Genomic DNA, 16,348 nt, shown 5'->3' on the forward strand with positions numbered 1-16,348 from the left:
CTGGCTGCAGCTCCCGCTGTTCATTGCCCTTGCATCTTCTATTCTTCCTACCAGAAAGGTTGCATCTTGTCTTGGCTTTCTCTGACAATCCCAGCAAAGTCATTTCTCCACTGTAAGACTTGAAGCTAATACTGGCACCACTTTCCTTAAAGATGGTCCTTTGTAATGCAGCCCCTATAGAAATCACCTTTTTCTGCCTTTAAATCATTCTTCCAGGCCCCATGTTTCCAACCTTTGCCTATCTCAAGCCTTACTGAAGCAAGCTCCACTTGGTCAGTACCGTGTGGCCCTTTTCTGTAGACGAAGTTTCTGTTCCACCCCGTCCCACAGTCGTTTAGTCCAAATAAACACACAGAGGCTTATTTTAATTATAAACTGTTAGGCTGATGCTAGACTTCTAAGTGGCTAGCTCTCTCTTAATCATTAATCTATTTCTATTAAACTATGTATTGCCACAAGGCTGTGGCTTATCTGTAATGCTACAGCATGTTACTCCTTCAGTGGCTACATGGTGTCTCCCTTGAGACTCACTCTCTGGATTCCTCTTCCTAGAATTGTTAGTCTGGTAGCCCCACCTATACTTCCTGTCTGGCTACTGGCCATTCAGCATTTATTCACCAACCAATAAGAGAAACATATATTCACAGCTTACAGAAGGACATCCCCTATCACTTTTCAATCAGGGCTTCTTAAAAGTATTCTCCAGATTGAATATGACACTCCAGGCTTGGCCAGAGAGACGGGCAGTTGCTCTTGTTTTGTGGTGACTATCACTTTCTCAACATAGACCAAGAGTCTGTGTTTATGTTGGGAATCTTAACATTTTGTTTGCTCTTACTTTGCAGTTTAGCCAGACTCCTAGAATCCTGCTGTCTGGGTGAGATACTGCTCTTAAACACAATTCCTCTGCTGTTCTGGCTGTTGGAGGGCTTTGCCTCTGTCCCTGTTAAGTTTCCTTTGTTGGATCTGGGTTGGCACATCCTTCCATCCTTCCATTTAGTCTTTGTCCAGGTAGGTCTTGTTGTAAATGTGACTGCAGATCTACCAATAATCTTGTGTAGAGCACTACTGTGTGTCAGGTGTAAGGACAAGCTTTGGAAGACTGAAGAATTAGAGTTTCTTGTCTGAAGAAGTTAGAATGAACATTCTGTTTTACCTAAGATGTAGATGGAATATTGAAAAAGGAAAGCTGAGATCAGAATGGGGCTGTCTTCTGCCAAGCTAAATTCAGTCAATCTCTCTGGTCAGGTCAAATGTGAGCCTAGTCAGCTTTATTGATCACATACTCCATGTTCCAGTGTTACCCATCAAGAGACCATAGAAGATTGTCACATGCAGAGTTCCTGGGTTTAGGCTACCCCAATAGGTGGCCTCACCTTATGACTTCCAGCAACTCCTGGGGATCACCACTTCTGGACTGTGGTCTCATCTTTTCTTTGCCTCTCTGAAAGTCAAAACAAGACAACACTTCTTTGCTGTCTTCTTGGATAATGGGGGAACACATTACTCTGATTCCTTTCTAGTTTGTGTGATCAGCAAGACATTTTTGTCAGTCAGTCTCTGTCACAACTTTGTGTTTCACATGATAGCTGTAATCTTGGGATAGTTTCTGAATATGTTTCCCTTTTCTTACCTTTCTTAGTTTATCCAACAAACCAAGAATCCAAGGCAGGCTGGCAGAGAAGCAGACTCCTCTCTCCTGAGACCTCTCAGCTACAGTCAGGTCTAGAGTAGCCCTTAGGCTCTTAATGTAAGCTGTGGTCAACAAAACCAGTCCTGTGTTCAGTTTGGGAAGATAGAGGTCACAGAGTTACACACACACACACACACACACACACACACACACACACAGAGGTCACAGAGTTACACACACACACACACACACACACACACACACACACACACACACACACACACACCGCCACTGTGAATACTATAGCAAGGCCATGGGCATCATGAACAACATTACGAGCTCTGAGCCATCTTTTCAGTCCTCAGACCTCTGCTGTTTCTGTAGACAGCCACTTAAACTGTGCTCCTCAGCCATCTCTAAAATAGGGGAGTTAGGCATACAGTGTAAGTGGTCAATAAATGCATGCTAACAACCAAGCTGTACCGATGCCATGCTGGCTTAGCTGTGGGATCAGTCCATAATGGTAACAACTAGCATTCATCAAGTGCTTACTGCATGCCAGGCGTTGGGCTTGGTGCTTTATATACATTCTCTCTTCCTCTCATGGGCTGCTTAGGCATTTGGGTTATGTCCCATTTTATTATAGCCCTAGGTTATAAGTACAGAAATTGAGACTCAGAGAGATCAAGCAGCCCAGGCCTGTTTGATGTCGGGGCCTGAGGTCTTAACTGCCTAGCTGTGGTCAGCCAGTCCCTCTGGAGTATCCCAAAGGACAAAACCCCAGACAAGCTCTACATTCTGTTGGTAGAGAATCTGAAGCAGTGTCTGTTACAGAGCATGTGTTCTAGTTGGAGAGACAAGATACACAGAGGGCAGAACTGGAGAACTTGCAGATGACTCCAGCTCACTGCCCAGGACAGGAGATAGTGAAGACAGTCATTTATGGACAGGCACTCAGCCTGGCACACTGGGCTTAGTCTTGAAGATAGGTGGTAGGTGTGACTTAGCACAACAAGGGAAGGGGAGACGGGCTAGGCAGGGCCAGCACTTGCAGCATGTTGTGACAGTTAGGGCAGTCATGCTGTGGCACACAGAAAATGGCAGGGAATTGAGAAGATGAAGCTAAGGAAATATAAAGGTTGCAAGCTAGTTGCCTTGGGTCACATTTGGTGGCTCTCCCTATGTTTTTAGGAACTTTAAATTGGGTTTCACACTTAAAAAATGGAAGATTTTATGTAAAAGTCTGGATTTATAATGGCTCTTTAATCGTGGAGTTCTGCAGTTGCTGTCCCATCCTCACGTGGTAACAGTTGGCTGGAGCTGGGGCCAGCTGTCTCTATTATGAGGTGCAAGTGCTTTCCATTCTGTCCAGAACCCACCTGCCCATGAGACTCCATCTGTCTGGTTTCTGTGGGCCACAGTTTGTAGCCTTGGCCTGGTGGGTCGGTGCTCTGACACTGGATACAGTTTACTGTGACTGGGCAAGCTTGTGGCACTTCTGGATTGTCAGGGCCTAGCAAATTCTGGATCTTAGTCCTGTGGCACCTGGTTGGCAGCAGTGACCACATTACAGTGGAATGGGCTTTGGAAGCCACAGCAGGACTGTAGAGGGCTTAGGGGAATCAGAACAAGGTTGTACCGGCCAGCCTCATGGTTCATTTTGAGCTGTGTCGTAAAGGCACAGTGTGGCTGGCCATTAGCCTCAAAGAGGCTTCGCACAGTGCAGGGAACAACCTGAATGTGTGTGTGCCAAAAGAAAAACTGCTGCTTATGATTGCTTGGTGTCCAGCTCCCTGGCTCTGTTGCTGTTTGATTCTTTGAATGCACATTAAATAATAGGAACAACACCAGGAAAAAAAAAAAAGTGTAAGCCAGGCTTATATATGTAGTTGCCTCACACAGCAGGACAGCAGCATGACAAAGATCACTGCCAGGGCTCCCAGCCCTGTGTATTTTAACAAAAACCTGTAAAACCTAGTTGCCTTTGAGTAGTGCTGTGATCTTCCTTCCTGGCTGCTGACAACGGCTTGCCTCTGCATTTAGCCCATGTTCTTGTTTTGTTTATTTATTTATTTCTCTTTCTTCTGCACTTGGTATTCCTCCAGGCTCCATCTGAATGTACCTTGCCATCAGGAGCACTAGGCAAGAAGAAAGTCCTACTGTCTCTCCCTCAGGCTCAGGCTTAGGAAAATCAAAGCCAAGCAGAGGCAGCTCTTCCCTGCCTGCAGCAGGGTCAGCAGTTTGTGTAATGTTTTCCCTGTCAGCTTATCGCAGCTGATTTCTTGTGGTTTTGAGCAAGGGAGTGAGAGAGCTGTGTGGTTGCTGCCTTTTGAAGCAGGTGGGGCCTGCAGCTGTGATCAAAGCCAAGCTCTGTGCTCCCTGCCAACCGACTGCATTCCCTGCTTTTTTGTAAACTGCTCCATGTGGGGCTAGCTTTCTCTAAGGAGTGAGATGGCCCAAGAGGAAACCCACCTGGACTCAGACAAGACATAAGAAGGGGACAGCACTTGGGCAGCAAGCGTTTTGAAACCATCATTTGGAACCATCATAACTAGCTTTTAACATCCAGTTCCTGAAGAACATTCACTACCATTCGGTTTGGCTAAAAGCATCTCACTGTGGGGGTTTTAAGTTGTACTTTGTTTGCATCTCTGGCTTAGTGAAATAATATATCAGCCACTCTCTCATTCTTATTTTTAGCAATCAGTGATTTTTGTAGATACTGATTTGGGTCTGACAGGGACATGTTGGCAATTCTCCAGTTCTAATTATAGAAGAGTCCTTTGTAAGTTTTGAAGAGTAAGGGATGAAGTGTCCAGCCAACTAATGGGGTCTTACTCTGAGGTCACATGATCATAATAAATAAATCTCAGAACTGTCTTAGACAATTTGCATGTTCTGTTGACAGGGTCTAGGACTGTGCATGTTAACAACAGCATCAGTTCTTAAAGAGTCTGCCTTTGATGCCCCTCACAGACCTCCACCAGTACACATGCTGAACTCTACTCCAAGTATCTTGGTGGCTGAGAATAAAACTTTCCTTCCTTGTCTTTTATACTTGGTTTCTTAGATAAGTTAGTTGTGGAATGATATAGTCCAGTACCCTAAAGTAGTGTTATCGAGTGTCAGAATCTGGAAACTCAGCTAGGTCTGTTTCCACGTAAGATATAGACAAGCTTTGGTCAAATGTAGGGACTTGCTGTAGAAACTTTGTCATGAGGAAATGTCCAGAAGAGATACAGGCATCAGTGATACACTCTGATGGTGTAGCTCCCGAGGTACATCACACAGGGTATAAGAATGCTAGGAAGAGGGAGCTTCAAAAACAAGGGGCTGGAGAGGTGTCTCAGTAGCTAAGAGTTTCCAGCGTCTGTGGATATCAGGCTCCCAAGTGCCAAGAGACTCATACACAAAATAAAAGTTAAAAATCATTTTTAAAAACAATCTGACTAAATGTTTTGTTATAAATACATAAAAATATATGCTTGAGTCCATATGTCTACTAGGTGTATAAATACGGGTACTGGTAGATACTGGTACATATTATTGATAAAGTAATCCCTTGAATTTCAGAATTCATTTGGAAAAAAAAAAAAAACTCTAACTCAAATGGCTAAAGCAGCTATTGTTTCACAAAGAAGTGTTTGATAGACCAGGCTCTTTCATGGAAAACACCATAGATGTACTGGATGGAAGTGAGCAGTCTAGCAGCTGAGGTCGACCAGATAACTGTCATCCTCACCTGGCCCTTACAGCAGTGACATAAAGACTTGGGCATTTGATACAGTGGCCTTTGATTGGGGAGGTGCTTTGTGAAATAGTTTATCTTTTATACCCTTGGGGACTGTCTACACTGGGGAGATAGTTCTGTAGGTAAAATGTTTGTCTTGCAAGCATGAGGATCTGAGGTGGATCCCCAGGACCCTTGTAAACAAAGCTGAGTCAGTGGCATGTGCTTGTAATTTCAGTGTTGAGGAAGCAAAGGTGGCGGAGGTGGGGGGCACGGGGTGGTCCTGGGGCTTCTTAGCTAATCAGCCTACACTACTTGGTAAGTTCCAGGCCAGTGAGAGACTGTGTCTCAAAAAAGAAAGCAAAAGTGACTGGAAAGAAGACTCAGCAGCTAATAGACTTGCTCGTGCAGAAAACCTGAAATCAATTCCCAGTACCCATAGGTGTCTCACAAACATTCAGGCTCCCTTTTCTGACACCCTTTTCTGGCCTCTGTGAATACCAGATATTCATGAGTTGACATAGACAGACACACAGGCAAACCATTCCTACACATAAAATAGATCTTAAAAGTTTATTTTTAAGTATAACAAGATGAGGATGACAACCAAGGTTTTCTGATATCTGCACATACATATGGGCACACATGTGCATATACATACACAAGCCACACACATACACATAAACTATCTGTTTTGAGGAAGTAAGGTTTTTATCCCTGTAGTATACAAGTTAAAAGGTGCTGTTCACTTTGGTTAAATATTTGTACAAGTAAACTGTGATTCCTAATGACCCATATTTGGCTAAGAGAGCTATTTGAGAATTTGAAACAGTATTTTTTTTTTTTTTTTGAGACAGAGTTTCTCTATGGCTTTGGAGGCTGTCCTGTAGACCAGGCTGGTCTTGAACTCACAGAGATCCTCCTGCCTCTGCCTCCCGAGTGCTGGGATTAAAGGCGTGAGCCACCACCACCCAGCTCTGAATTTGAAACAGTATTAAAGTTGGTTTTTTTGTTGGTTTTTTTGTTGTTGTTTTTTGTTATGTGTTCTAATTCAGAAAATACTAAAGTAGCTTTGTAGGTCCGAAGCCGTGGCAAATGCCTTCAGACACATCTAAAGTGGCCCGGGACAATGCTGTGACTGACAGTCGGAATCCGCTGGTGTGCACAGGCTGTGGACTTGTACAGAGAAGACCCTTCTGGCTACTCTGTACAGCTGGGCAGAGAATGAAGCTTCATGTTGGGTCTAGGAGCAGGTGCCTTGTCTTTTAGAAAGAAGTTTGGGATGAGAGCTTAGTAATAGAGGTCTGACATTTGCCCATGAACTTGGGAGCTGTGTCTAGGACTCTGGCTCCAGCCACTTTCCTATACCAGCCTCCAGAAGTGGAGGCTTCTTTTTCAGGACTCATAGGTAGGAAGGTGTTGGCAGGAGTGGATGGGGGGAGGGAGTGTCTTAAGTTCATTTTTATTGAGGTCTGAGCAGACTCTCAGTATACATAATAAGCTTTTTAATAAGGCGAAACATTATGTAGTCACTGTCCCAACCCTGAGACGTGACTCAGAAACTCCCAGCAGTCTACCTTGTGCTGTCCTAGCACCACTCCCTTGTACTTGCACTGTTGCTTCTCACTAGCCTAGTTTTGCACTTTCTGTAACTGAGATAATGAAAGTACTGTTTCTGTGAGTGACTTCCTTTAGTAAATATTATTATGGAGAGTATTTTGACTGAACATCAAGTCCTACGGATCTTTTTAAGGTGCCTTAAAAGACAGCTTACAAAACAGCATGGCAGCATTAACATGACTAATAAAGTAGCTGGCAAGGCTTGTGAAGTGGGAAGATACTGGGGAAAGTTGGGTACACTTTCCTCTACCTTGCCAGTTGGTTATAAGATGCAGTAAACGGAACCATTCACTGTGAACCACTCAATGTGAAGTCATTGAATTAGAGCCTCACCATAATGCAATGTGACCTCAGCTCTTTGCCACTTGATGATATCTGCAAAAACTATGTCTAAACAAGGTCCTATTCACAGGTTCCAGGTGAGGATGTTGTCATATCTTTGTGGAGCAGGGTTCAACCTGCAGTACTTTCCAACTCCCATTTTGTCAGTGGCCACTTTGATAGTAACTGAATTCAGACAGCCATCATTAATTACCTTGAGCCCCTTTGATTAGATGAAATGTGAGGTATTTTCAGAATTGTTCAAGTCTGGCATTTCCACATGCTGTGCTTTGTGGGGTTGTGGGGTAGTTGCAGAGAGGAAAGGGGGCTGGAGAGCCCCATTCTCCTGTATCCCTTTCTAGCCTACAAAGATAGGTGGGTTTTGTTTTTTGAACTTGACCAGCTATTTGGTTTAGCTCATATATTGTTAGCTGATTTCCTGTGTGGTACCAGAAATTGTTTTTAATCAGTCTGCCTCCCTCTGTGCCCCCCACCCCCACCCCCAGTGCCCTTTCCTCTCTCCTTCAGTCCACACTGGATAGGGCTCTGAGATTCCTCACTGGCAGCCTGGAGAGGCTTACTCACTGAGGGCTGCTGTGAGGCCTGAATGGGCTAATGAGGCATATCACTGTGAACAGAGCCTGCCCAAGGATAGGGCCCAGGAAGCCCTTCTCTAACCTATGCAAAAAGGAGCTTTGTCCCTTTCCCTGGCCCCTTGGTGTGGTCCAGTCCTTGTTAGATCTGCTTGCCCTCATAATCTGACAATGCCGCTTAAAGGTTTTATTCCTCTTCCCCATTTGAATCCACTGTACCATATATGCATATACAGTGAGCTAATGAGCATTTATGCATTCGTTACCATTTTTAAATACTAGAGCCTAAAGAAATAAAAAGACAATGGATGATTGTAAGATTGTCCTGAGAACACTTAAAAAAGCACTTAAAGCATTCTTACATTGTCACATGGCTGTATACTTATAACTCTATGTGTGGAATGTGTAGATCTGTTCTTAATTTTTACGATTTTCCTATACTTTGACATTCCAAGAAGATGAAAGCTCTTTACTGCCAGGACCTTGGAAAAGTGGCTCCTACCGTGTCTGTAGAGAAAGGTTTGATCCTGACTTAAGGATTCACTCAGTTCTCATGATAGTTTTTCTAAGCTCATGACATCAGACAAGTTGACATCTTCATAGGACTTAATAGTACTGAAATGTGTATACTGTATGTGCTCACCCTGGCATGGGTGTGTGGAGGCCAGAGGTAGAGTTTGGGAGTCCTTGTTCTCTTGTTTATTTACTTGTTCTCTGCTTTATTTTTTGAGACAAAGTCTCTCACTGAACCTGGAGCTCTGTTTTGTTTAGATTTGCTGACCATCAAAGGCCCCGACTTTAACTGTTTCTGCCTCCTACTATGGGGAGTGGGAGGTGCTTACTGGTGCACCCAACTTTTTACTAGGAAGCCAGATTCAGGGGCTCGCTCGTGTTTATGCAGCAAGTGCTTTTACCCACTGAGCCGCCTCCTCAGCCCCACATTGAAATTTTTTTACTTTCTTTCTCAAACATTAAATAATTTGTATCGCTGCTACAACTGACTGGTAAGCAGTTGAAGGAGAGCAAGTAAGAGGGAAGAGCCCTGCTCACTGGAACTGTGAGCCCTGCCCAGGGGCAGCTCTTGCTGTGGAAGTCACAGGGGTCTTCAAGCATGCGGTAAAGGAGCCCTGAACACCAGCTCAACTCTAAGTGGTAGGGTGGGGCAGACACATTTGATAGGACTAAATTCTTGGTGAGTCTGCCTGTTAACAGACAGCAGGAAGCCCTGCTTTGCAACTTGAAAGTTGCTTCAAGTTTCTGCATGTGGGAAGTTAACAAAGAGAAGCATGGTGATGGGGTATGAGCTCAGAATGGTGCATCTAGAGTAAGCCACAGAGCTCCAGCACTTCCAGCCATGCCAGATGCTAAGGATAGGAGCATCAGAACAAACTGCCTGTCAGCACCTTCACTCTGCACCCACAGCCTCCAGAACTGTGAGGAACCGCTAGCTACGGGTGCTAGGCAGCTCTGAGTGGAGGGTTCAAAAAACTACCAATCCACAGACTAGATGTTTCTCATCATGCCACAGAGTGCCTTAAAATCTAGTTGGAAACTGAACAGGAAGTTATTTCATTGCTCAGGCTGGCATGGCTTAAACAACTTATACTCAGCATCCCCTGAGGGATGGGGCAGACATCAGTGTTTGTGACGGAGCTGCAAATGGCTTCCACTCTGATGGTATTTGTCTTTCATGGCAATTCTCAGAGCAAGGTAGGACTTTTTCGGCAACTTCTACTTAAAGCCCTGTGTACTACCTTTTAGATTAGGCTATAAAAATGGGTTTAGGGCAGGGGTCAGTGAGGTGGCTCTGCAGTTAAAGACACTTAGCACCATACCTGACATCCAAGTTCAATCCCTGAAAGGAGAAAACCAACTCCCTTAAGTTGTCCTCTGAATTCTGTACACACCAAGGCACCCTCCACCACTACATACACTAAGCAAGTAAATGGTGTGTGTGTGTGTGTGTGTGTGTGTGTGTGTGTGTGTGTGTGTGTGTGTGTGTGTGTGTGTGTGTGTGTGTGTGTGTGTGTGTGTGTGTGTGTGTGTGTGGCAGAGGGCCCTGAAGTTTAGAAATGTTTCTAAATTTCCACTAGAAAGGAATCTGACATGGCAGAATTAGTGCCCTTTAAAAAGTACCGTTGCTTAACTAAGACATTGTATGGGGCAGAGGGACAGAATCCTATAAAAGATGAGGTGTCCTGCTGTCTGTCGTCCAGTATGAACTGTCTCAATTGCCTCACTCACACGTCCTGGCCTGCATTAGCAGGTGATGGCCACAGCCTCAGAGCATCCTGCCCAGCAGGCCTGGGTTTGGGCAGAGGAAATGAAACCTAGTTGTTTACTATGAGATTTACAATAGACCTGCCAGTGCAGGAAGTGGTGAAAAGTTGATTGATCACTTAGACAACAGCTCTACAACAAGAAACAGGATGTAGGCTTTCGTTTATGCCTGAGTCCCACCCCCTAGTGCATTTTAGGCTCTTTTTGCACTTTGGCTGTTTCATGGTCTTTGGGTTCTTTTTAGTACCACCCCCCAAAACTTAGTCACTAAATGTAAAGTAATTGGGGGCAAGGTATCAGTTTAGCTGTGTCAGAGGTGTGTGCTTATAGCTCTTACATTTATACTTCCACTAGGAATGAAATACCCACTAATTAAAAAGGTTCATATTTTGGGGCTGGTGAGATGGCCAGCCCCAAATTAATTTACTACAATTTGTCAGCAATCTATAATTTTTTAAATCCTCCAATTGGGATGTTATGTCACAATTGTATAAAGAATAAACTATTTTTACAGTTATGTGGTAGGATTGTGTTTGTATCAGCTTCTAAGAAAATCTAGTATGGGGTGTGACTTTATATAACAGTATGATCCACTTGGCAAGTCCATTAAGTACTGATTCTCTTCAGTCTAACAAATGCATTCTGAGCATGTGAGATGTTCCTCATTTACACATAAAAGACATGACTTCGGCCAAGGACTCATATGTGTTCACTAAGAATATCAGAATGGCTGGCACTTGTAAGAGTCTGGCTGGTTAATGTCACTGACAAAGCTTTTTTTGATGTGAACTATCCAGTTCTGCTTTGAATGTGACAAAAGGAATCACCAACTCCCTTAGATAACTTGATATTTTGAAATGGTAGCACCATTGCAGAAATGGATTTTAGAACTTACAAGGAACAGCAAATTAGAACCAATGTTAATTATGCTAGTGTTTGGAAGAATAAAATGGCTTCCCTGTCACGACTTGATTTTTCTCACCAAATAGTGTCCCCACTTTCCTCTTATCTGTGTGAAACAATTGAGTAGTGAGCCCCATTTTCATTCCTCCAACTTTTCCATCAAATTCTAGGCTCATGCTATTTTGAAATTTTAATCACTGTATTCCTGGTGCGGGGAGGGGGGGTGTCTAGAATGATGCTTGTGTAGACTTCAAAGTGTCTGTTAGAACTTCAGTCTAACAGGACACTAGCCAGCCTGAGCTAGTGAAAGTAGGACAAAAAGGAATAGAAGCTGAGCATGGTAGTGCACACTTGTAACCCGCCACTCAGGAGCTAGGGCCAGGAGAGTAGTCAACTGGAGGCCAGGAAAGTTTAGGGCCACCCTGAGCTGTGTAACCTGACCATTTTTCAAAACACAAGGGCTATAATTGCAGTGCATAAGTCCATGGGTTTAACCTCCAGGAAACCCTTCCCTCTTTAAAAAAAAGAAGAAGAAGAAGAAGCCATCTTGGTGATGGATCAAATGAACATATGACTTTAAAGTAAAATACTCTTGCTGGAAAAATAAAGATTCACATAGATGATTATGGGGGCAGGTGCCATTTGGACTATGTGGTGCAGCTACAGGTTGTCCCTTTGTTGAGTCATTGACTCGCTCCACCTGGCCTGCCTGAAATCCTCTTACCTTGGCAGGCCATCTCCCTTCCTAGCTCTCTGGAAATGCCCATTGAAGCAGTGGGCTTTTCTTCTGTCAATGATGCTGCTGCCCTCGCCTTCTTCTCCTCACTCTGCCCATCTTCGGACATTGCTCCACCATGTCAGTGTGGAAACCCATGAGCACACGGACTATTGTGAGGGAGGGACTCAGACACATGCCAGCGCTTCCATGGGAAGTGCTGTATTTGTCCACATCAGCTCTTCTGAAATGAAGCCTTGTTTGTTTGGTGTGTGAGTACATGTAGAGGTCAGAGAACATCTTGTGGGAGTCAATTCTTCTACCATGTGTGTCTAGAGGATGGAACTCAGGTCATCAGGCGTCGTGCCTTTACTCACTGAGCCATCTCACCAGCCCCAAAATATGAACTTTTTAAATTAGTGGGTATTTCATTCCTAGTAGATTTAGCAGTAAGCAACTCTAAGGCTCCATCATCTGCTTGTGTCATTTGTCCAGTTTTCTGTTGGATTCCTCTGGAGTAGGCCCTTGTCTGTGATGTTAAGTTGAACATATTTTTCCCATCTTTAGCATTAACCACTTGACCTGGTTTTGATGGATTGTGGGGTTTCCCTTAATTGAATGAATCAAGCTTCTCTTCCCCTAGCTTCTGTCCTGTGGGTGGGAGGCTTTCCACATTCTAAAATCATAGAAAATCCACACTTCCTTCACTGCTTGTGTACCTTGTGTGCTCTCTCTCTCTCTCTCTCTCTCTCTCTCTCTCTCTCTCTCTCTCTCTCTCTCTCTCCTCTCTCTCTCTCTCCTCTCTCTCTCTCTCCCCCCCCCTCTCTCACACACACACACCTGTGACTTGATTGGGATTTGTCCTGGTGCCATGTGAGGGTGCCAGCTTTGTGGTGTTTATATCCTATTGTCACCAGTCTGATTAGTGAACAGACCTAATTTTTCGTCTTAATATAATTTTCAAGGTCCAAAAAGTTGGCTGCCCTCGCAGAAGCCATGAAAGCAGTCTCCCTCAGTAAGGCCCAGCTGGGGTTAGAGCTGCAAGAACTAGAAGCTGCCGCACTTCTTGTCCAGGAGGAAGAAACTGCCGAAAAGGCAGCCCAGTGCAATCCCATGCAGCCAGCTCCAGGCTCCAGTCCCGAGACCAGTGACTCGGACAGCACCACATCGTCTGACACAGAAGACTCAGCTTCAGAGCAAGAGGAGCTTGTTGGGATGCAGCCCTCACTGCTCACTTCTCTGCAAGTCCCCCTTTTGGAAGAGGATAGCAGCGCCCTGCTCATCAAGGAGAGTGGGCTCTGCAGAAATGTGGCCGGCCAGGAATGTGAAGTCAGTCAAGGGCAGACCCGGGCTCCTCTGATAGAGGAGGTTGGGGATGAGCTGAGGACCATGCTTCAGATTTCCACGCCTCCTGATGTCAGTGCTGGGAGCCACAGTGGCATGCAGGATGGAGAAGAGAGGGGACAGGTACCTCATGATTGACTCGAGTGATTGGCTCACAGGGAACTAGGTCAACTCTGCCCTCGTGTAGATATCGAATTTCTCATTTCCACCGTGTACTTTTTCTGCCCGGATATAGGCATTGCTTTTCAGGGAGCTAAAATTTATACCTTTAATTTTTTTGTTTTGCAGTTTGAAAAATAAAATCCTAAAGTATTCTTTCCAAGGTGTAAGTAAGATTTTTTAATGAAGACCATAGTTCTACTAGGAAAAGCTCTAGACCAGTGGTTCTCAACCTCCCTAAGTCTGTCACTCTTTAATATAGTTCTTCATGTTGTGATGACCCCCTGCCAACTATTATGTTTCTACATCATAAGTGTGATTTTGCTATTGTTATAAGTAATATGCAAGCTATCTGATATTCAACCCCCAAAAGGGTCAAGACCCACTGGTTGAAAACCGCTGTTCTAGATGTAGCAGGACACCTGACAGGTAATATTCACATTTAAAGTGTGCACAGTGAGAAATACTAACAACTGAGCACACTAGGCAAAAAGCTCACTGCAACCAGGATAATGAATTTCCCCATCAGCTCCAGCTGTCTTTGGACCATTTGACATCTCTCTTTCCCAGCCAGATGCCACCCACCTGTGTCCCCTGAGCGGCCTCTGATGTGCTGTGCTGTATGTAGTCCACTAGCTTAAACCGAAGCATTTGGAGTGCTCTTTTGACCAGGCTGTTTTCACTGCACATAGTTATTGCGGGATTGTTATGTGTGCTATTGTATGCCAAGTCGGTGTGAAGACCATTTCTTGGAATGGGTTTGTCCATTCACCAACTGGTGGACATTTGAGTTGCTGCTAGTGTTTGGACTGTTAATAAAGCTGTGTGAGCATTTGGGTACAAATCTCTGTGCACATGTATGTTTCCTTTTTCCTATGTAAGTATCAGTGTGACATGGCTGAGTATGTGATAGGGACATGTTTAACATTTTACCGGATTGTGGAATTGTTTTCACTCTTAGCTTGGAATGACTAGTTTATACCATCAGTAGGTAAGTGTTCCCATTTTCTCAATTGCTCAATGCTACTTAGTATTTTCATCTTTTATTACATTTGCTTATTTAGTTACTGTGCGTGCATGCATGCATGCGTGCGTGTGAAATTGAAGGTCAGAGAACCACTTTCAGGAGTCAGTTCTTGCCTTCCTCCAAGTGAATTCCAAAGATGGAGCTTGGGTCATCAGGCTTGGTGTCAAGCACTCTTCCCCTGAGCCATCTTGCCAGCCCCTTAGTGTTCACCATTCCAACAAGTGTGGAGTTGCAGCCTCATTCTGAGCTATGTTTACTGATTTAAGATTTACTGTGCTGAGCTGGGTGATGGTGTAGCACACCTTTAATTCCAGTACTCATGAGGCAGAGGCAGGCAGATGTCTGAGTTTGAGGCCAGTCTGGTCTACAGAGTGAGTTCCAGGGTAGCCAGGGCTACACAGAGAACCCCTGTCTCCAAAACAAAACAAAATAAAAGATATGTTGTGCTGAGCTCTTTTCACAGACTTGTTTGATACTTGCATATCCTCCACAAGTGTCCAAATCTTTTGCCATTTTTTAAAGGGTACTTTATTTTCTTACATTTTAGTTTTGAGAGTTCTTTATAAGGTTTGGATACAAGTTCTCATTATGAGTCATGTTTTCCTGCTTTTTTACATGCCTTATCAGCTTTGATCAGCTGGTAAACTCTAGGTTTTATCTTGCTGGGTGTTGGGTTTGCATTCCTGCAAATATTTTTTTTTATCTTTCTTTAGTGATTCAACTAAGTGATTTGTACTGGTTTGTACTGGATCTGGCTTCTGTACTTATTCATTCTAGGGCAGAGCTTGGTCTGGGGTCCATTATTGCCCAGTGTTTATATTCCTGAGAGTAGTCTTTCAGTGTCTGTGTGTCTGTGTGTCTGTCTGCCTGCCTCTACCCCACCCCCTGACTTTTTTTTTTTAATTTTCATTTATTTATTTATTTATTTATTTATTTATTTATTTATTTATTTATTGGGTTTTCCAGACAGGGTTTCTCTGTGTAGCTTTGTAGATCAGACTGGCCTGGAACTCACAGAGATCCACCTACCTCTGAGTGCTGTGATTATTAAAGGCATGCGCCGCCACCACCCATCCCTTTAATTTTTATTTTTTATTATATTTTTTATTTTATTTTATTTTTTTGCTTATATATATATGTATATATTTATATTTATATAAAAAGAGCAATAATGGCAATATGTTATGCATCAATAGCAGCAACAGCTTTTCCAGGTTCTGTAGTCCTTTGAACAAAATTGTAGAGACATCCAGCACACTCCATTTTGAAAAAACAAAAAACAAACAAAAACAAAAAAACAAACAACAACAACAAAAAGTAAAAAACAAAATCCCAGAAGACAGCACAGTTCTGTTACTCTTGTGGTACTTGGCACCATTTTTTTTTTTTTTAATTAGTTTCTCAGTCATCATCTGGGAGGAAACCAATCTGAGCAACATCAGTAAAAATAGCTCTGATAAAGCATGGTCACTACTGTGTATCATAAAGCAGGTCCACATATGAGTGAGTACATATCATGTTTGTCTTTTTGTGATTGGGTTACCTCGCTCAGAATGGTTTCTTCGAGTTCCATCCATTTTCCTGCAAATTTCAAGATTCCATTGTTTTTTTTCTGCTGAGTAGTACTCCATTGTGTAAATGTACCAAAATTTCTCTATCCATTCTTCGGTTGAGGGGCATCTAGCCTGCTTCCAGTTTCTGGCTATTACAAATAATGTTGCTATGAACATGGTTGAACAGATGTCCATGTTATATGAATGTGCTTCTTTTGGGTATATGCCTAGGAATGGAATTGCTGGATCTTGTGGTAGACTCATTCCCATTTTCTTGAGGAGTCGCCATACTGATTTCCACAGTGGCTGTACAAGTTGGCACTCCCGACCCCCTGACTTTTTGCATAGCTGTCACCAAATACCTGGCAGAAACAACTTAAGAGAGAAAAAATTATTTTGGCTCATAATTTCAAAGAGATTTCCATCCTTTTTGGGTGGGAAAGACATCAGTGAAGGTGGAAAATTTCGAG

The 16,348-nt window shown here is 43.6% G+C and overlaps 1 protein-coding gene across 2 annotated transcripts in view; it reads left to right on the forward strand.

Moving 5' to 3' along the window:
- Shq1 (SHQ1, H/ACA ribonucleoprotein assembly factor) overlaps window positions 1-14,142 on the forward strand; it is a 102,489-nt gene extending 88,347 nt beyond the window's left edge. The window contains exon 12 of one of the 2 annotated variants that reach the window (XM_027428975.2): window positions 12,761-12,957. In XM_027428975.2, the coding sequence (XP_027284776.1) occupies window positions 12,761-12,814 (54 nt within the window). In that variant the 3' untranslated portion in view covers window positions 12,815-12,957. Of the gene's footprint in view, window positions 1-12,760 lie in introns of both variants that reach the window. The other variant, XM_027428974.2, reaches the window with a different exon arrangement.
- The last annotated feature ends 2,206 nt before the right edge of the window (window positions 14,143-16,348 follow it).

This window comes from Cricetulus griseus, chromosome 8 (assembly GCF_003668045.3).
Source record: "Cricetulus griseus strain 17A/GY chromosome 8, alternate assembly CriGri-PICRH-1.0, whole genome shotgun sequence".
Lineage (NCBI taxonomy): Eukaryota > Metazoa > Chordata > Mammalia > Rodentia > Cricetidae > Cricetulus > Cricetulus griseus.